Here is a 21,169-nt window from a genome sequence, read left to right on the forward strand (position 1 = left end):
CAAAAAATAAGCAAAACAAAATCCCTGCTCACCTGGAGCCTACATTCTAGTGTTGAGAGACAGTAATAATTTAACAAGAAAAATAACAGTTGGTGCTCAATGCTTTGTGGAGAATCATAATACAGTGGGAATGTCACAGAGCCACTGGATGGCTATTCTAGACTAGCTGACCAGGAAGTGCCTTTTTAAGTAGATTATGTCTGAACTGATTTCTTAATGCTAAGAAAGAGCCACCCAGGGCTGAATCAGAATGAGCATGGCCTGTTGAGGAACAGAATGAAGGCCAGTGTGCTGAGGCAGTGTAAACTAGTGGGCAATAAGTTATAATTCTAGCAAGTAGGCAGCTACACTGGAGTTACACTGTGTGGCAGGGAAAAGCCATTGGAGAAAGTGAGCAGGTTTCTGAGTGAGAAACAAAGTTTAACTGGAAACTGTTAAATTATTGCAGTGGTAAAGACAAACGAGGATAGCCGGCATGGTAGCACACGCCTGCAATCCCAGTGGTTCAGGAAGCTGACACGGAAGGATCTGGAGTTCAAAGCCAGCCTCAGCAACAGCGAGGCACGAAGCAACTCAGTGAGACCCTGTCTCTAAATAAAATACAAAATAGGACTGAGGATGTGATTAGGTGATTGAGTACCCCTGAGTTCAATCCCCAGTACCCACTCCTCAAAAAAAGACAAAAAAGGATAATAGTGTGTACTCCAATGGAAAAAAAGGCAAAGACTCAGGCTGTCTTTTGGAGAGAGATAACAGGACTCCATATATAAAATGTGAGGGAGAAAGGGAAGAAATGAACAAATCAAGATGCTACTAAGCCTTGTGAAGTTGGATAGGTGGTGGCAAAATTTACTGAAATAGGTAAGTCTGGAGAAAAAGAAGGTTTGGGGAGGGGCTGGGGTTGTGGCTCAGTGGGAGAATGCTTGCCTAACACACATGGGTCTCTGGGTTTGATCCCCAGCACCACATTAAAAAACTAAATAAGTGAAATAAAGGTATTGTGTCCATCTATAAATAAAAATATTTTTTTAAAAAAAGAAGGATTGAGGAATAATGCAGCACTTGGGTCTTATTTACATTTGACATCCCTATTAAATAACTAAAAAAAGACTTCAAAAAGGCAGTCAGGTAGTTGAGCCTTGAGTTCCAGGTTCACATGTGAATTATAAGCAAAGAGGTGGCATTCAAAGTTTAGTAGCAGCTGGGCATGGTGACATATGCCTGTAATCCCAGAGGCTAGGGAGGCTGAGGCAGGAGGATCTCAAATTTAAGGCCAACCTCAGCAGCAAGGCCTTGAGCAACTTAGCAATAGACCCTGCCTCAAAATAAAAAAATAAAAAGGGCTGGGGGTGTGGCTCAGTTGTTAAGTGCCCCTGGGTTAAATCCCTGGTACCAAAAAAAAAAAAACAAAAACAAAAACAAAAAAACAGGCTTAATAGAAATGCTGCTTATCTACCTTGAGCAACCTATGGGAGTCTGAAGGTTCTCAAATACACTTCCATAACAATGATGTGTAGAAAAGGGTTTACAAATAATGTCTCTTGAAATCAATAAGGAGTTATTGTTTTAGATGAGATTCTTACTTTTGATAAGTAGAATAATTATGAGAAACAAAAGCGTGCAGACTCTGGGTTCAAATGGCCTGCAAGTGAATTCCAGCTCCTCACTCACCAACACTGGACAAATTACTTTTCAGTGCAACTTCCTCACTTCTAGAATGAGTATAACAGCGGTGACTACCCAATGGTATATTGATGAAGATTAAATGAGATCGTGCATGCAAAGCATTCAAAACAGTATCTGGCACACAGTAAGCACTCAACAAATGCCAAGCTGCTATTATCACCTACCATGTCCAGGCACTGTACACAGAAGTGTCTTAACACTGCAGTTTTCTAGTTAGATGCTTGGTAAGAAGGGGCATCACACACTTAAAAGTGAGTTATTTAATGTTACTCAGGGGTAATATGTCCACAGCATCTGGAATAAGTATACAGTAGCACAGCAGGGTAAAAACAGTTCAAACTGTGTTACTTGAATTCTACTCTTGTTTCTGACACAAACTTGCTATGTGAACTTGTCAAGTTACTTAACATCTTTAGGGCAGGTTTCCTATCTGTAGAATAGGTGAGTTTAAAGGGATGATCTCTATTTAAACCCATTTCCAGGTCGAATATCCTAGATTACATGAAGAGAGCAAGAAAAACAATAGCTTATATTTACTATGCATATATGTGTGCCAAGTGCTGTATCAAAGTGCACAACTTGTAGTATCTTCATAACTTGATGAAATAGACATTATTATTACTCTGACTTTACAGATGAGGAAAAGGAGCCCAAAGTATTAGAATACCAGAGTCACGATTTGAATTGAAGCCATTTGAACCTAGTGCAGGGATTTTCTTTAACCACGAGGCAAAACTGCCTCTCCTCATGAAAACTGTCGTCCAGCCTCAAGGGGGGGGGGGGAAAAAGTTAAAGAAACACAGGGCTTGGAAAGGGTTCTTGAATGACAGACGGGCAGATCTGCGTTGAGGGCACGCATGTGGCACCCACCGCTTCCCCTGCCGGATCTGCAGACCAGAAGCGGCGCGGCTGAGGTACTGGGCAGGGCTCGCAAGAGGAGGCCCCGCGGGAGCGCGGGCAGAGTGGTACCTGGGCTGCTGTCTGCTCCTGCCGGCTGCTTCTCCCACCACTCGTCTCCAAGGTCGTCTGCCATCTCCGCGCGGGACTCGACGCGAACAGACCACGCGAAGGGCGCCGGGGACACGGGATCGCTCTTGGGAGCAGGCAGCGGGCGTCACTGCAACTCGATGCTCTTCGCGACCCCGCAGGCCCCGCCCCACGGCGATGACGTCACAACTCCGCCCCGCCTCTCCAGCTGCGGGCAGAGTGTCAAGGCAGTTTCCATGCCCGCGCTGCTGCATCCCAACCACCCGAAAACGCAAAGTAAATCCCGCCAGAGCGTGAAGAGGCGTAAAGGACGAAAGTTGATTATCACTTGTCATGACTTCTTTCAAATTTCTTGGTTTAACTTTTATTTTTGTCTAAAAGATCGTGTTGAAAGTGTGAGACACGACACTAAGACAACTTCTCTCTGATTCGTTTCAAAGAACTTGCGGCCGCGGGAGAAGATCGGAGCACGTGGGTGTGTTTTCACTAGTGTCAGTCTGGGGCATTTATGTGCTTGTGCAGTTTGCTCTTGGAAAACTCGCGGGAGCCGGGCGTGGTAGGGAACGCCTGTAATCCCAGCAACTCGAGAGGCTGAGGCCGGAGGATCTCAAATTCAAAGCCAGCCTCGGCAACTTAGTGAGACCCTGTCACAAATAAGATAATTATGTGAAAGGGGTTGAGTCTAGTGGTAGAGCGCCCCTGGGTTCAATGCCCTGGAGCGGGGGCTAGGGGGACGGGGAAAGAAAGGAAAAAGAGCAGGGTGCGCAGTAAAGTGATGTGAGTACTGCTTTTTTTATATAGGACTAAGAAAAATGTGAGGAGTCAGTAAAGGCTCTCCCACAGAAAGAAGTGACCCCACAGATTTGGAAATCACCTTCCACCTTTCGGTTGTGTTCCCCCTCCTCACCTCCACACCCTCTTGCTTGCATCCCACCCCCACCCCTCGTTTTGGGAAACGAAGGAAGAAGGAAGTTGCTCACTTATAGGTGAGAGACCTATCATGCTGCTTTTCTCACACCCAATGTGAAATGGCAGGGATGAAAGGAAAACCTGCAGGGCACCAAATGCTGAGGCCAGCTGCATAATAATTGTGGACAATATTTTTCAGGACAGTCTTCCTACACACAGGTAGAAATCATACAAAATAAATTAAGTGTACGCAATGTGCCTAACTACTTGCAATAGTGATTTAAAGATGAGTAGAATATGTTCCACCTTCCAGATGTTACAAAATAGAATAGAAGAAAGAGAACTTGTAAGAATAAAGTTCTAGATTCCTAAAATGATACAGCTTTGGAAATTACAAGACAGGGAAACTTCAACTGCTGAGGGTAGGAATAGCCATATGCAGAAAATTACCCCAAATCCACCCAATAGGAGATATATTAATGCATTACTTTAACAATATATTACAGATACCCTAAAAGGAGGGTTCTTGGTATAAATGTGGCAAATGTCAAATAATCTGTAATCATCAAAAATAATGTGTCTTTCATGAGAAAATGCAGATGACACTAGGTCTTGGCAGTTAATAGATTACTGAAAAGCAAAGTCAGATTTAAAAAATATGACTTTGGAAAAGGAAGTGGCATGGCCAATGTTACTGTGCAGTATGGATAATAGATTTGATAAGAGCTTCCTATATGGCGTGGGTAAGCTAAGATTCTGATCCACAGTCTTTGAGGTCAGCAGAATCCCTGGGCCAGTGGCCCCGGGTTTAGCACCACCTCATCTCTTCCCTCTGGTGTTATACAAATGTTTTCTGTGGATGCCATGATGTGAAACAATAAGAACTTAACAGAGAGAACTTCAATAAGGCACACCATAAAATGAACAAGGTTTAATCAGGGCATAGTTCCTTAAGTGAATTTCAGGAAGCCCCTGATTTGAACTTTTGCATCATGTAGACAATGATAATGGTAGCAATAAAAATGAGAACATATTCTACATACCTCTCTAAGTACTTTATATGTTAATTCATCTAAACATCATGTGTTGGATTTGATGTTTCCATTTATCACCCTTTACCTTTTTAATCAGATTTGGGTTTTGCAAATTGGAGGCAGTAGTAAGAAATCAAAGTATGAGAGAACAATGATGCCCCAAACTGTCCTGTTTTCAATGCTAGGACTAGAGTGGGGCAAGCAGAGGCCTGTGACATCACATTTAAGGAGATGTTTGCTCAGGCTAACACTGGCACAAAATGAGAGAGAAGAACTTCAATTCTGTGCCTGCCTCACCTTGTTCCTCATCCTGAAGGCCACAGCTCCAATACTGCTTTAGCCCTTAAGGGTGGTAATGATTCCCCACCATTATTCAACCTGGGATTCTATACCATCACTCATTTCTTTAACCCTACCTTATATTCATAAATACTCCCATAACTAAATTCTTTTCATTATTGTTTATGTTGTACAGAAGATGGAACCCAAGGTCTCACAAAATACGAGGCAAACACATAACCACTGAGCTACATCCTCAGGCTTTTTAAGTATTGAGATAAGTTCTCACTAAGTTGCCCAGGCTGGCCTCAAATTTAAGATTCTTCTGCTTCAGCCTCCAGAGTCACTGGGATTACAGGCATATGCCACCATACCTGGTCTATATTTATAATCACCAAGCCAAAATCCACACCGTGCTCCATCAATATCCCGATGCGGTCAACACTTATTTTGGATTCCACTCAAAGCAGAGCCTGACAAAGTCATGGGTGCAAGTAGTTTATTTGGCAGGTGATATCAGGAGGCAGGAATAAAGGCAGGAAGAATGGGACCAGGAAGGAAGGATTATCAGTATGTGTAATACCTGGCTTTTTATCTTGCTGCAACCCTCTGGAAAAAAAAAAAATGTAGGCTGTGCCTCCGAGTTATCCTAATGCAGAACAGGAGGGTAGCTAGGGCTATTCATGAGGTTGTTGCCAGGATAGGGGTTTCCAGAGAGTCTCAGATTGTGCTGCCTTCAGAGAGAGTCCTGAGGCAGCTGGGTGACATGCCTTGATGTGCTTGAGGTGGGAGGATGGCACCAGGCACATAACTTTCCTCCATAGCTGGGCTGATTTTGAAGTGGGGTAAGGGGCATAAAAAGCATCTACTCCATATTTGCAAAGATGGTGACACTAAAGTAACCTGCTCTAGTTACCCATCTAGGAAGTGATTTCCCATCTTCTTTAAGTCCTTCAAAGCATCCTCAAAATGATCTATGACCCAAGAATGATTCATACCCACTGAATTAAGGCAAAAAGAATAAGAAAAAAAAAGAAAAGAAACTAAAGTGAGGAACATTGCCATACATTTATGGAAATTATTTGAAAATAAATGATGAGGAAAACTGAGGTCAATAAAACCTAAAGTTTCAAGTTTTAAGAGCTAAAAACATGATAACCTCTCTGGGACTAGTAAAAAGGAGAGAACCATTTTTGGATGGAAAAAAATAAAAAAAAATGACTTCAGATAATAAAAGATCCACATGGGAAATAATTGGCAGTTGCAACCTAGAGAGGAGATTTACTGGAGACAGAGATGAAAAGGGAGAGGGAGGCTGAGGCCATACCCAAGACAGCTTCTTACCATCCTAGGGGTTTAAAGAGGGAAAACCACTGGGGAACTTTTAGGCCATAGGGGTCATTTTACATTTTCAAAGCTGGCTGTTGTGTGGTAACAAAAGCAGGGAGACTGGTTTAGAGGCTGCTTCAGTCAAGTGAGATAGCAGTGGCTTGGAATATGGTGGTAGAAATGGAAATGAAGAGAAGCGGGACTGGCTGAGATCATTTACAGAGACAGAGAAGAGCAAAGGATTCCTGAGCTTTCACTATTTAGAAATCAGGTGGAAGAGCAGAGGCCCAGGAGCCAGGAGAACATGGCCACAGAGAAAGACCAGAGCCAGGCAAATGTGATTTTGCCAAAGCAAGAAAGAAGAGGGGCTCCCCAAAAAAGGGTGTGCAGTTGAGAGTAAAGGAACAAAGGAGAGAATTACAAGAGTCAGATACTTGCAGAGGGGAAACAAATGGAGGTCCAGAGCCGAGTGGAGGAGATACCATCTGATGAGAACAGGCATTTAAATGGGCTTTCCTTTCTTTAGTGATCTAGTGACAGCTCTGTCATAAGCAAGCATCCATGTGTCTGTAGGGAAATGTTGGGACCCTCTATTCTGCTCTAATGGTCCTTGTCCATCTCTATTTCAATATCACAGTAGTTAATTAGCCTTTACATATTTTCCATTTCTTTATATCTTTGTGTTATGTTCAGAGTGATTTTGTCAGTAGTAGTAGTTTCCTGGTAGTTGTCTCTTTAGTTATGCCAAAATGCCAAAATGCAATGTCAAGTTTTATATATATATATACACACATACACATCTCTCTCTCTCTTTCTCTCTCTCTCTCTCTCTCTCTCTCTCTCTCTCTCTCTATATATATATATATATATATGTGTGTGTGTGTGTGTGTGTGTGTGTGTATATATATATACATGTGCTGAGGATTGAACTCAGGGCCTTCCACAGACTAAACAAGCACTCTACCCCATGAGCTTCATGTGCCCCCCATTATTAAAAAACTTTCTCATAAAACAGTATGCCATGTTACACTGGCAACAGCTTCCTACATATCATGTTTGCTGTTTCTTGATAGCATCAAAAGGCCACATTGAATGATTAAACCATAGAATCTAGGTTTGTGTAAGTACACTTTATGATGTCTGCACCATGATGAAATTGAATGTGCTCTTATCATTAAGCAATGCATGGATGCCTGTGTGTGAGACTGAGTTTATATACATATAAACTTGGTTCTTTTAAAACCCTCCTATCTCCTATCTTTCTTTTCACACCACTCTCTTCTTTCATCATACCACTCTTTCTTTCATTTTATTGTTCATTCCCTGTTAATTTCTCCTTAATCTGTGTCTAAGCTTCCCTGGAGGTTTGGTAGATCATTTTCATCATGCTGATTGCTTCCTTCTCTGAGAACTCCATATATATGATTGTACCATTTTAAGATCTCCTTTCCCATCCCTTCATTTTTTTCTAATAAGTGGAGTAGGATTTCAGCAAAAACAGAGTGAGAATGGTGATCCCTATGAAGCAGATCCAAAGGTGCTAGATGATATATGATGGAACTGTGTGGAATTTCTGGGAGATCCCAAGGGGAGAATCACAGTGCAAACTACTAGGATTTTAGAGTAAGGCATGCCTTCTAGAGCTGGACCATTGGAGCCCTAATTGAAACTAAGCACTTTGATTATGGAATATCAAATGAATATATCACCAGAGCTGCCCTTCAGGACCTGAGTATTATAAGGTTGGATGCTCACAGCAACACCCCCTGGGTGATAGAAATGGTACACATGGGAGCATATCTAGGCAAGTCCTGAGTCACAAATAAGTTACATGACACATGGCCCTGATGTATCCACCTGTTTTTTTTTTTTCTCACACTATGTCCTCATGACATGTTCTTTTGACTAGTTGATGTTGGAGGAAAATTCTCAAGACTGGGTCAATTGGGAATGTTGGCAGAGATGAAATGAATTAATAATATGCTACAGTCCCATTTTGAGAGCGGCTATAAAGGACCACAATGAGAAGAATACTCCTGGTAGGAAGAAATTCCTAGATATACTTTTAGTCATCTTCGAACAGAGAGACAAATAATCTGAGATACAGATAAATGTTGGGTCTTGAGCAATGGTAAATGGTGTGTTGATTGGATCAAAATCCTGGGAGATAGAATATTGGAATTCCAATAACAAAGAGATCTGGGGAAGAGGAATTTGGAGGAACCTATAGGAAGGGGGCACAAAGATTACTGTGTTCCATGTATATGTCTACCAGAGAGTATCCACCACAGATAAGCACCAAACAATAGAGACAATGTGATAGATTATATGTTTTTCAAAGATGGCTGGTGTTTTAATCATCTTTTTCACTGCTGTGACCAACAGACCCAACAAGAACAATGTAGAAAAGGAAAAATTTATTTGGTGCTCTTGATTTCAGAGGTCTCAGTCCATAAATGGCCAACTCTGTTGTCCTGGGTCTGAAGTGAGGCAGAACATCAAGGCAGAAGGGCGTGATGGAGGAGAGCAGCTCAGGACATGAGAATCAGGAAGCTGAGAGAATACTCTGCTCACCAGGGATGAAATATATACCCCAAAGGCACATCCCCAAAGACCCACCCACCTCCTCCAACCACACCCTAGCTGCCTACAGTTACCACCCAGTTAATCCCTATCAGCAGATTAACGTACAGATGAGCTTTAAACTCTCATAACCCAGCCATTTGACCTCTGAACTTTTTTTTTTTCAAAGCTCATACATGAGCTTTTGGGGGAACACCTCATATCTAAACCATAACAGATGGCCACCACAATCTTCCATCTACGCACTTTACTTATGATATGATCTTGACAGTCCTTTTATTGGTAGTGGGGGTCTGTGTTCTCTTTCCTTGAACCTGGGCAGATAATTATCTCAACTGGTAGAATATGGAAGAGATGATCTGTGGCTTGTGAGGCTAGATCTTTCAAATTCCATGCCTTTTCACTTTGCTCCCTTGGTATGCTCACTTGGGAACCAGGTTTCATACTGTGCAGAAGTTCACAAGAGACCACACAGAGAAACCACATGGAAAAATACACAGGTAGGTATTTTGGCCCACAGTTCAGTTGAGGTCCCTGCTGGCAGCCAGCATCTACTGCTAGACCTATAAATAAAGATGCCTCCAAATATTCCAGGAGTTGACTTTAGATAGACCCCAAGCTGTGGCCCCAAACATGGAGCAAAGACAAACCATCCCTACCATATTCTCTCTGAAATCCTTACAGCAAAATTCATTTGAGAAAAAGTCCAATGAAAACAAGCTTGTCGAACTGCTATTTCTTCTCTGGCCACAAGAGAGAGACCTTGCTCCTTGGGGGACAGGAAAGTTTCTGAAACTATGCTTGCTTTTCTCTTTGGTCCTGCTTACCAAGAATGGCTGTTTTTCCTCTCTTCCCACAGGGTCTGGTGAGGTCATGTGGTTGAATTAAAACTTTCTTTCGGGGGCTGGGGATGTGGCTCAAGTGGTAGCGCGCTCGCCTGGCATGCATGTGACCTGGGTTCAATCCTCAGCACCACATACAAACAAAGATATTGTGTCTGCCAAAAACTAAAAAATAAATTAAAAATTAAAAAAAAAAAAACAACTTTCGTTCGTCTTACATCTTGAGTGTGTATAGGCTCCATAAATATCCCCTCATTTGGAGGGGGAAAACATGAGCTGTCACTTTATCTTTAGAAAAAATTTTTGGAAATTGCCTATTTGGGGTTGAAGAATAAAAAGAAACTTAGTCCTTTTAGTTTTTACTTTGGGTCACTGGGTGAAGACGGAGTGTCTGCCTACAGCAGTTAAGTCTTAAGGTCTAAGAATGTAGCATCCACTCAAGGAGAGGAGACAGATTAAGTGGCAGTCACCATGATCTGCAGAAACTTTTTGGAGAAGCTGGGACTCATGGTTTCTGGACCACAATGATGCTCAGAACCCTTTACCCACTGGGTGAATGCTGTGGTGAATGTGGAGGTAAGGGAGGCTGCTGTAAGTCATTTCCAACTACCTCCTTGATGAGTTAGTTATTCTTATCAACAAGTAGTTTTCCCTTTAGCTTTTTTTTTTAATCAACTTTTAAAATTAGTTTCAAAATTTTGGTACAATACACATAATATGAAACTTACCATCTTAACCTTTTTAAAGTCTTCTGTTCAAGAGTGTGAAGTACATTCACATTGTTTTGTTTTGCAACCATCACCACCACCCATCTCCAGTACTCTTTTCATCTTGAAAAGCTGAAGCCCATTATATAAAACCTCTCCATTTCCCCTCCCTCCAGACCCTGGAGACCACCACTCTGCTTTCTATGTCTATGAATTGACTACTCTAGGTACCTCAAATAAGTTTGATCATACAGTATTTGCCTTCGAAACTGGCTTTTTATCCTTGCACAATGTCCTTAAAATTCATCCATGGTGAAGCATGAGTCAGAAATTTTTACTTTGTAAGACTGAATAATATTTTATTATATGTATTTTTAATGGAAAAACACTTTGGATTTCTCTCACTTTTTATATTTTGTGAATAATGCTATAAGTATGAATATATATATATATCTTCTCAACTCTCTGCTTTCAGTTCTTTTGATTGTATACCTTCTTTTGATTATATACCTAGAAGTGGAAATGCTAGATCACATGGTGGTCATATTTTACTTTTTTTTTTTTTTGAGGCACCACCATATTGTTTTTCATAATGGTCCAACTTACCATTTCACCAGTTGGTTGATGGTGTACATTGATGGTGCACAAATGTTCTGATCTCTCCACGTCTTTGCCAACACTTCTTTTTTTTTTTCTAATTTATTTGTTTTGATAGTAGCCCTTCTGTTAAGTTTATGGTGGTGCCTTCCATTTTTAAAATCAGCTGTCCCCATATCACTTAAGGGATGGGGCAGTTACCATGATATCTGCTAATATCATCTTGTATCTAGTTATATATATATTTATATATATACACACACACACTTAGTTGTTGATGGACCTTTATTAATTTATTTATATGCAGTGCTGAGAATCAAACCCAGTACCTCACACATGCTAGGCAAGTGCTCTACAACTGAGCAACAACCCCAGCCCTGTTGGTAGTTATTTCACTTGATTCTGGTAAGGACAGTGACCATAAAACAACTGAGCTCTGTCATCTTTCAAACACTCATTACAGTTGTTTGCTTCTAAGACAGCTGAGGACTTTTGTCTCCTTCCTTGAGGCCATAGGGTGTGATAGCTAACACCATAGACCATGAAGCCAGGCACCTGTGTTAAAATCCTGGCATTGTCATTAGATCTCAGACAAGTTACTATACCTCACTTCTCTAACCCTAACCCTGTTAGTAAAGTGGACTAATATTAGAGGTATTACAGGAGTAACTAAGGTAATGTAGGAAACCTGTTAAAGCAATTTCTGGTTGATGGTGTACATTCAGTAAATGTACTGCAAAAATCTACCTGCAAACCACACCCTACTATTTCAGCTGTCCAACCACTGTGGAAGATAGTTACTATTATCATTTACTAGTTTACAGTTGCAAAAAGTGAAATTTAGGGAGGTTAAGTAATTGACTGAGGGTATCACAGCTGGTAAACAGAGGACTAAGATTTATTCTTGGATAGTCTGACCCCAGACTATACATTTTCTGTATTGGTGACTCTTGTTTGGCAGAGTAAATGAAAAGGACATTATCATCTTTGTTGAGGAAAGACTATTATTTGAAGCAGTCAAGGAGAGAGCTGTAAATGTTCCATCAGTTTTTCCCATTGTGTCTCTTGTCCCACGAATGAAGAGCAGATGGGAACATTGCTGCCAGCCACTCACTTGTCAAAGGAAAACTGACACAGCTATGTTCATTATAAAATTAATTTTTAGGTCTTGATGATTTTAACAAAGCATATGAAACATAGCTCTCCATGGGATTTAGAAACTTTAATTTAGAAGTGCTTTTGATTTTAATAAAAAATCTATTTTTACTTATAGTAAGATAGTAAAGAAAAAAAATCTTTGGAAAGCTTGTGAGTGCCTCAAAGGAAACTTTGATGAAATGGTCCTGCGTTTCAGCATCACACAAGAAGCTTCTGGATTACTTGTTAAAGTGGGATAATATGTCCTGCTTTAATGTAAATTTTATTATACTTTTCTGAGGTATTAATAGTTTTCCCCCTGATAATAAAACTCATGAATAGGTTTTTCCCTTTATAAAAAATAACATGAGAATAAAATTTATCCTGGCAAAAGGATTGGTTTTGAAAATGAAGCAACATCAGAAATGATGTACAACTCTTTGCTAAAAGAAAAAGACTACTCTGGGGGATGTTTTTGTTATTCATGATATGAAACAAGCATGAAAACTTGCATTTTAAGAGTCCATTGAACCATTTGAGGGAAAAACTTCCAAAATGTGGTAAAACATATTGCTACCTTTTTCTACCTCTTACCACAAGAGGCCACTAGGTCACTCTCCCTTTCTCTTCCAACCAAAGGCACATCTGGAGCATAGACATGTTGTGGGCTAAATTTTACCCTTCAAAATGCATATATTGAATCCTGGACTCCCAGTATTTCAAAATGTGACTGTATTTGGAACTATGGCTTTTAAAAAGACCATTATCTCGGCATGGTGGCTCACACCTTCAATCTCAACAGCTGGGGAGGCTGAGGCAGCAGGATTATGAGTTCAAAGCCAGCCTTGCAAAAGTGAGGCACTAAGCAACTCAGCGAGACCCTGTCTCTAAATAAAATACAAAATAGGACTTGGGGATATGGCTCAGAGGTTGAGTGCCCCTGAGTTCAATCCCTGGAACAGCCTCCCCAAAGTGGTCATTAAATTAAAATGAGATCACAAGGGTGGACCCTAATCCAGTATGACTAATATCCTTATAATGGTGATTGGGACCCTGTGAAGGAGCTGATAGCCATCCCCAAACCAAGAGGAGACACCTTGGAAGAAACCAACCCTATGGATACCTTGCTCTTGCCTTTAGGTCTTCTAGCTTCCAGACTGAGGAAGTGAATTTCTGTTATTTAAGCCCTAGGTAACAGTATACTCACCATCAGGTCAAATTCAACACTTTTTTAAAGAAACCAGGTGTCTTCCCTTTGTTTCATCTGGATGGGCTCTACTCGTGGACTACCCAATTGCATTGATGACCCCCTCCTGCCTTCCAAGTTTATAAATGGGAGGAAATTGCTTTGGGGTCAAGCTTCCTTCCCCCTTATCAGGTTGTCCAGTATTGTCCCCAAGTTAAGTGCAGTCTTTCATCTTTTCCATTCTTCTTTATTTCAATTCTCAGTCTTTGGCATTAGACTGGGAATTGAAACGGAATCTGTCTGACTCTCCTCCCTCCAGACGCTCCTCTAGGGCTCACTTTGCCACAACCCGTTATTGCCTTCCTGAAGGAAAGCTGCTCTGGTCTCCTAAGTGGTTTTACAATGTGTACCTTCCCTTTTCTGATGTTGTCATCATACAATCATCAACATTTTTTAAAAATAAAATATTGATTTTTACACCACTTTCTCACTTAACGACCTACAATATCATCTGATTTCATACTAGATAAGATGGAAACATCTCTTGCCTATGTGTAAAGTGTTGGATCACCTGACCCTCCTTTGGTTATTCAACTTCCTTCACTAGTCCTTGGATAGAGGCTCTAATCTAGTTGAGACATTTCCCCTGATCTTCCCTTCCCAACACCTGACTTAGCACTGCCCCAGCCCTCCCCACACCAATTTCCTCCTCTTAGAGAAGGAAAGGCTATTTCTCCTTTCCTCTTGGAATACCTTCATGTTTCCTCTATTCAAATTCTTCATTTCTTTAAGCAACCACCTCCAATAAATTATTTGAAATTACATTTTTTTTTTATACCGGGGATTGAACCCAGGGGTGCTTAACCACTGAGCCACATCCCCGGCCCTTTTAAAATGTTTTATTTAGAGACAGGGTCTCAGTGAGGTTGCATAGGGCATCTCTAAGTTGCTGATGGCTTTGAACTCACAATCCTTCCTTCTGCCTCAGCCTCTTGATTGAGATTACAGGCATGTGCCACAGTGCCCAGCTGAAATTAAGTTTTATCCCATAGTTAGCCTCTGTAAAATAATGGAATGCCAGAGCTGGAAGGGAGTTTCCTACCATTCAGTCTAACCTCACCTCCACTGAGGACCCTTTCCCACAGCATCCTTGTGAAATTCATTATTTCCTCAACCTTAGTGTTGGGACCATTACTCTGAGATGGGTGTGGATCCAAAGATGAAAAAATGAAGTGCCTGTCCCCAGTGAATCATGTTTTTTAATTATAGCCATGGACAGAGCAGAAAAAAAAAATAGTGAAGGGATAGAACATACAAAGCAGGGTGGTGATGTGGGGAGAAGTTGCCTCAATCTAGGCAATAGGGACTGTGCAAAGGGAAGGAAGAGCTTCCTCTGTGTCCAGAGGGGCGAGGAAGAGCTTATACAGCAGGAAGACAGAGTGGTCCTCCCAGGAAGGGCAGCATGGATCAGTCTTTCTCTTTCTGGATTTATCTAGTTTGTATGCATTCAGTCACCTTCACATCACCCTGCTCTTTTGACTTTTAAAACAAACATCTTGAGATCCTCCAAGCAGAAGATAATATTTTTAAGGAGAAGGGTTATGTTTTCTGTTGCTTTTTATGCCCCAGATCATGTAGTGTACCAGGCACACAATAGGGGCTACTTTGTGTTTAACGTAAAGGGCTACTACACACGTACTGTAAATATGATGTCGATTTTGAGTTTCTTTATTCCGTCACAGTGATGATGGTTTGGCCCCATTGGTCCAGCATTCTGAATTCTAACCATTAATCCTCCCTGCTGTGTCTCCTGTGCTCAACCTTCTATCTTCCTACATAAGCCAACAAGATGTGATGGTTGTGTTTTCCGAATGACAGACCTTCCAAAAATAGTTCTGGAATAAAATAGAGCCACTGGGCTATATGGGAATGGAAGCTGTGGTCTTGAGCTTGCACACTGAAGGCGTAAAGAAGTTACCTGGTGGTACATACCTGCCCGCCCAATGATTTAAACAGTCCCTTTCTCATATTATAGATGTGATAAGTTACAGTCACTCAGGGCTTTATAAATCATCACGAAAGAGTTATTTCCTTATTGATGATACTTACTGAGACCTTTAGATTCTTGAAACAGGTCTGTGACTACATGCAGCACCATCTCCCTTTCCAATATGTGGCTCTGATGTGGCGGAAGAGAGGGAGAAGAGAGGACTGTGGCAGTCCTTTCTTAGCTGATGTATGTTGCACATGCAGCAGTTACCTGTGTCCTATTATCTGTTTTCCCTTCTTAATAGTACCCTCCTGGGTATAAGCTGGGCATGGAGTTACCCAGAATAAATCTTCAGTTTCCCACACTATCTCGAAGCTCGCTGGCAAGGTGACTACATTCCAGGCAATGCATGTGGGAGGGAGTGCTCTATGCAGTGGTTGGTTTGAGTTTTTCAAGACAAAAAACACACCTTCCCCTTTTGTTTTCTCCACCCTCCCATTAGCTGGGCTGTGTCTGATGTTAGCCATCCTAGACTGCGGAGAGGAGGGCAACATATCTGGGTGGAAGAGAAACACGATAGAAGGAAACTGGGCCCCTGCTTGGGTTACCATTGAGCCCTGGACTGCTTAAATCCAGAGCTGTTATGTCAAAGAGGAATAACAAATTGTCCTGTTCAGCCTCTAATTCAGCTGCTGTTTGCTACAATGTATATGTGAGGGGACCTACCAGGTTAATACATCATCAAAGAGCAACATGAACAAGATGAGAAATATACTTTCAAAGATATTTAATGACTTTTTTTTTCAAATCAGTACAAAAATTTAAATAAAAATGATTTGCCATTAAATCTCAAATCTATCATGGAAACTCAAACAAGTTACCAGTCTGTTCACCATTCATTATATTTTGTAAAATATGTGAGGACTGTCACCCACTACAGACACTCTTTTCCCCTGGAGGATGTCATGCTGCATTAAAACTCTGTAGTTAAATAAGAAAATGCAAGTTTGGTCCATTTCACATGGAAAAATTTTAGATATTTTTGAATGAAATAGAGATCATACTATTATCCCTAGACTTTAGAACATGCAGTTATTTTATCTGCTTTTACATTAATGTGTTAACATGATGTGCAACACTCAAAAGGGAAACACAGGTACATAGATAATTACTTAAAACTCTGTTTTAAATTAAATGAAGTATCATTTAGCTTTAGATTAGCACCATTGTAGAATACACAGTATCTGGCATAAATTTTGCTCCTCCTCCATCTAAAAGTTAGAAGCATATGCCTGATAATAAACATACACACATACAAATATCTATATATCTATCTATCTATATATAGGCAATTGCGTAACAACCAATAAATAAGTTGGAAGATATTTTGAAAAGTGAATTTGTTTTTAAAGAGATAATTTCTCTCTTGCTTGATGGAAATTAAGAGTCCATACATGTACAGATAAATACAATTTTACAGATCAGCTGGTCTGACTTGCCTCCAAGCCATGTCAGTGTACCTATTAGCAGAAGGAACCCAGTTACTTCCAAAGTCACCAGCCCCAAACCAGCATCCTCAAGACCAACTCAAAGGACATATTGCCACATATATGCTGTCCACTTTGAAAACGAAGGTTGGGTAGGATATCTTTTTAATGGGAAAATTGTGTTATCTAATTAACAGTGAATAAGAAATTTGGGGATAACGAACTAATTTCTCTTTTTAAAAAACTGAGAAGAAATGTTTCTTGTATACTTCTTAGGGAAAAGATACATATTTGACCAAGAGAAGAACTTTTGTGATAGTAAAAAAAATTTCTATTATTATTATTATTATTATTTTGTGGTACTGGGATTAATCCCAGGGCCTTGTGTACTGTTATACCTCCAGTCCAAAAATGATTGCAATTTTCCATAGACACATTTCCTTGTGTTTTTATTTGTGTATTTTCCCATCTATAACTATGTACTCAATTAATTTTTGAGAAAAAATATATGATTTCACTATTACAGCTCCATATCATTTCCCCATGTGTCTAACAGCATCCACAGTTAATAGCAGATTTGAAGCAATGCTTAAATCACCTACTATGTGCCTAAATGAAAACCTGGACAACTATTTATGTCTCCCTTTCAAATTTGTTTTATTTGTTGACTTGTGCTAAGTAAAGGGCCACATAGATGGCCTGGGCCATTGTTGCCCTATGACATTCTGGATATCTCTTCCACAGATTGCTGCTGAAGAGACAGTTATTTTCCTTTTTTGTATCTACACCTAGAAACATCACCTCTTTTAAAATATCAAACTGCCTAATTACCTTTTTTTAAAATAGAGATTTATTTTCCTATGAATTTTGAATTTTTCCCTCAATAAAAAATGGCTTGAATTTTGGAAATTGATTTGAAACCTCAGATGACACGTGAATTTGCTTACATACTAAACAGGGAGATATTCTTCAGCTACTAAAGAATATCAATATCTCTATGGTTAAAACCTCACTGTGATTGTGTGTACGGGCAAAGGAGGCAAATTTTTAATGCATGTAAACTCAATTGATAATTCCTATCAATAATAAATATTCCATAAAGCTAAAAAGTTTACTGAAGGGTTCCTTTTTTTTTCTTATGGCTTCCAGGTATTTATGTTGGTTAGGCCCTGGTAGAAATTACACAGAGGGAAGAAAAAACAAAATAAGTCACAGAACAACTCTAAAAGAACTCCTTGAGGAATAAATGAGTTAATCACTGCTTATGTCTCCCCACTGGTTTGTTAGCTCCTGTGGGGCTCTGTCTTGGCCTCACATTGGCATCCTACCCCAGTGCTCAGCACAGATGGACAATGGTACTCTTCCTTAATTTTTTTTCCAGACTCCAGACATACAATTCTGACTAGAACTTCTAATTGATAAAAAACAAAACAAACAAACAACAACAACAACAATAAAAAACCCCAGCCTCTATCACTAGAGAAATATCCCTAGTACTACAAAGGACTAAGGTTTCTATGGCCCTCTCTGACTCCCACTGAGACAGTAACACTACAGAACTCCCCAGAACATTCCATGGCAATGTATCTGCACAGATGGAGAGGAAATTCTGAAAGTAAATATGGTATGTAACTGTTATCACTGACATTTCCCTAAGGCATATTTATAAATACTTTAAAGGAAACAATATGAGTGAGTGACTTTGGTTAGCTATGATCTTTTGTACTGGCATGTTGACTGATCTGAATAAGCAGGTTATCATGAGAGCAAATAACATATGACAACTAATGTGATTCCAGTGGGTACAACACAAGTGTCAGTACTTGATACATAAATCTATCCCATTGTTTTCAATGACAAGCTGCTGTGCAGAGTATTAAACATGCATCTTAGTTTTTATTTGTACATGATGGTCTGAATTTTCACTTAAATATAACTTTCCAACTATATAAATGTTCTGAAGCAATTATGTTTTTCATCTGAATTTTTTGTTGCATCATTTTCTTGTCTTCTATTAAATCTCTCTTTTTCTTTTTTTTTTTTTTTTACATGGGATATAATAAATATCCTGAAAACGAGGAATGAACATATTGCCCGGCGTACAGTCCCGCAGCCTGTTCTGAGGGCATCTGGAGGAACACGCGGTCCCCGGGCCTGAGCAGCAGCACAGCACTCCCAGATGCCTGGTCCAGAAAGCCCTTCTTGTACTCGTCGTATGTGTACATCATGGGCTCGTTGTTTTTGAACAGAGCAACCCACACGTTGCCTCCCTTGCAGTGAACGTGGTATACAAAGTAGTAGACGCCGGGGACCTCACAGGTGAAGACGCCCGTCTGCGGGTTGTAGTTCTGTCTGCCGTTATAGAGCACCTTGTCAAACTTCACTGGGGCTCCCACCGGCGGGAAAGGTGCGGTCAGCTCAGCAGTAAACGCGGGCATCTCGTAAGTTGGGCCTCCGTTCTTGCCTTTCTTAGCCCCATAGGCATGGGGGGGTTTCACACCATCAATTCCCAGCCCCATATCTGGCAGATACTCTCCCTGGGGTGGTTGTGTAGGGGGCATCACAGCTGGTGGGCCCGGGGGCCCTGGAGGACCTGGGGGCCCTGGAAGGCCAGGCTGGCCTTGAGGACCGAGGGCACCTGGTTTCCCTGGGGGGCCATGAAGGCCTGCCACTCCAGGCTTGCCTACACCAGGGAACCCAGGAGGCCCTGGAAGGCCTGGTTCCCCTTTGGGGCCTGGAATCCCAGGAGGTCCAATGGGGCCACTAGGGCCTGCAATGCCTGGGATACCTGGGGGGCCCTGTAGCCCCTGATCCCCTGGAATGCCTGGTTCTCCCTTGGGTCCAAGCAGCCCGGGAACACCAGGGAGCCCAGGCAATCCTTTATGCCCAGCTTCCCCCTTGGGCCCTATAGGACCTGGCAAACCTCTCATGCCAGGGGGTCCTACTTCACCAAGAAAACCTGGCTTTCCTGGGAAGCCTTGAAGCCCTGGCTCGCCTTTGGGACCTGGTGGCCCCTGTGGCCCCACAACCCCACCTTCTCCTTTGGGCCCAGGGAAACCAATAGCACCTGGAGGGCCCATGGGACCTGGGATTCCAGGCAGGCCTGGCTCTCCTGGGGGTCCTCCCATTCCAGGGGCACCTACTGGTCCTTTCTCTCCTCTTGGTCCAAGAGCCCCAGGAACACCCCCCACACCCCGGTCACCTTTAGGTCCTGGGAAGCCTGGTTTCCCAATTCCTGGAAGACCTGGGGGTCCTGGCAGCCCTGGTAGTCCTTGCTCCCCCTTGCCACCTGGAAATCCTGGTTGGCCAGGGATCCCATCCTGGCCTGGCTTTCCAACTCCAGGTATTCCAGGAGGTCCTTGAACCCCTGGCACCCCGATAGGGCCTTGTGGGCCAGGTTCCCCTGGAGGTCCTGGCTTCCCCAGAGGGCCCTGGGGCCCAGGGAAGCCTGTCACACCTGGTTTTCCCACTCCTGGCAGTCCGACAGGGCCAGGAGGGCCATGCATACCTGGAGGACCCTTCAGGCCAGGTAAGCCTGGCATCCCGAAGCCTTTCTCTCCTTTAGGACCCTGAAGGCCTGGAGGTCCTGGTGGTCCTTTGGGTCCTCTCTCACCCTTTGCTCCTGGTTGCCCTGGTAACCCTGGCCCACCTGGCTTCCCTATGCCAGGAAGTCCATGAGGCCCTGGAGGTCCTTGTGGTCCTGGGATCCCCATTGGCCCAATTTCCCCTTTGGGTCCGATTTCGCCCTTGGCCCCAGGCATTCCCATGGCTCCTGGCTTTCCAGGCATTCCAGGCATACCTGGCTTTCCAATTCCTGGATATCCCTGTGGCCCTGGTTTTCCTTTGATCCCAGGTATCCCATGACCTGGCAAGCCAGGGGGCCCAGGTGGTCCTCTTGGGCCAGGTTCTCCACGGGGACCTTGTTCTCCTCGTAAACTGGCTAATGGTATTTCTGCTGATAAAGAAGATGGAAAGGTAGAGGGCAGGAGAGAGGAAGAGAGAGAAAGAGAAGGAGAGAGGGAGGTTAGTTATCTTTTATTTCAATAAAGTCATGTGATCTTTGTTTAGACATCTTACTATTGAGAGGAAAGACTAGAACTAATGCGCTCATCTTCCAGGACTGTGTAATATAAATATTTAAAGGAGACCAAGGGGCTGGGGTTGTGACTCAAGTGGTAGAATGCTTGCCTAGCACTTGTTAAGGCATAGGGTTTGATCCTCAGCACCACATAAAAAATAAAATAAAGATATTGTATCCACCTAAAACTAAAAAATAAATATTAACAAAATAAAAGAAACCAAACTGATAATTTCTGTTTTCTTTTTAATTTTTAAAAATTTATTTAAAAAATTTTTAAATTTGTTCTAATTAGTTATACATGACAGTAAAATGCATTTTATACATTGTACACAAAT

General features: G+C 41.8%; 2 protein-coding genes across 4 annotated transcripts in view; both read right to left on the reverse strand.

The window, feature by feature from the left end:
* Cmss1 (cms1 ribosomal small subunit homolog) overlaps positions 1-2,816 on the reverse strand; it is a 331,345-nt gene extending 328,529 nt beyond the window's left edge. Inside the window, exon 1 of one of the 2 annotated variants that reach the window (XM_027943250.2) lies at positions 2,656-2,816. In XM_027943250.2, the coding sequence (XP_027799051.1) occupies positions 2,656-2,719 (64 nt within the window). In that variant the 5' untranslated portion in view covers positions 2,720-2,816. The remainder of the gene's footprint in view (positions 1-2,655) is intronic. The other variant, XM_071615412.1, reaches the window with a different exon arrangement.
* Positions 2,817-16,112: 13,296 nt separating this feature from the next.
* The window catches only part of Col8a1 (collagen type VIII alpha 1 chain), a 149,826-nt gene continuing 144,769 nt past the window's right edge, over positions 16,113-21,169 (reverse strand). The window contains exon 4 of one of the 2 annotated variants that reach the window (XM_027943257.2): positions 16,113-20,705. In XM_027943257.2, coding sequence (XP_027799058.1) covers positions 18,799-20,705 — 1,907 coding nt within the window. In that variant the 3' untranslated portion in view covers positions 16,113-18,798. Of the gene's footprint in view, positions 20,709-21,169 lie in introns of both variants that reach the window. The other variant, XM_027943255.2, reaches the window with a different exon arrangement.

This window comes from Marmota flaviventris, chromosome 8, assembly GCF_047511675.1.
Source record: "Marmota flaviventris isolate mMarFla1 chromosome 8, mMarFla1.hap1, whole genome shotgun sequence".
In the NCBI taxonomy this organism is placed as follows: Eukaryota; Metazoa; Chordata; class Mammalia; order Rodentia; family Sciuridae; genus Marmota; species Marmota flaviventris.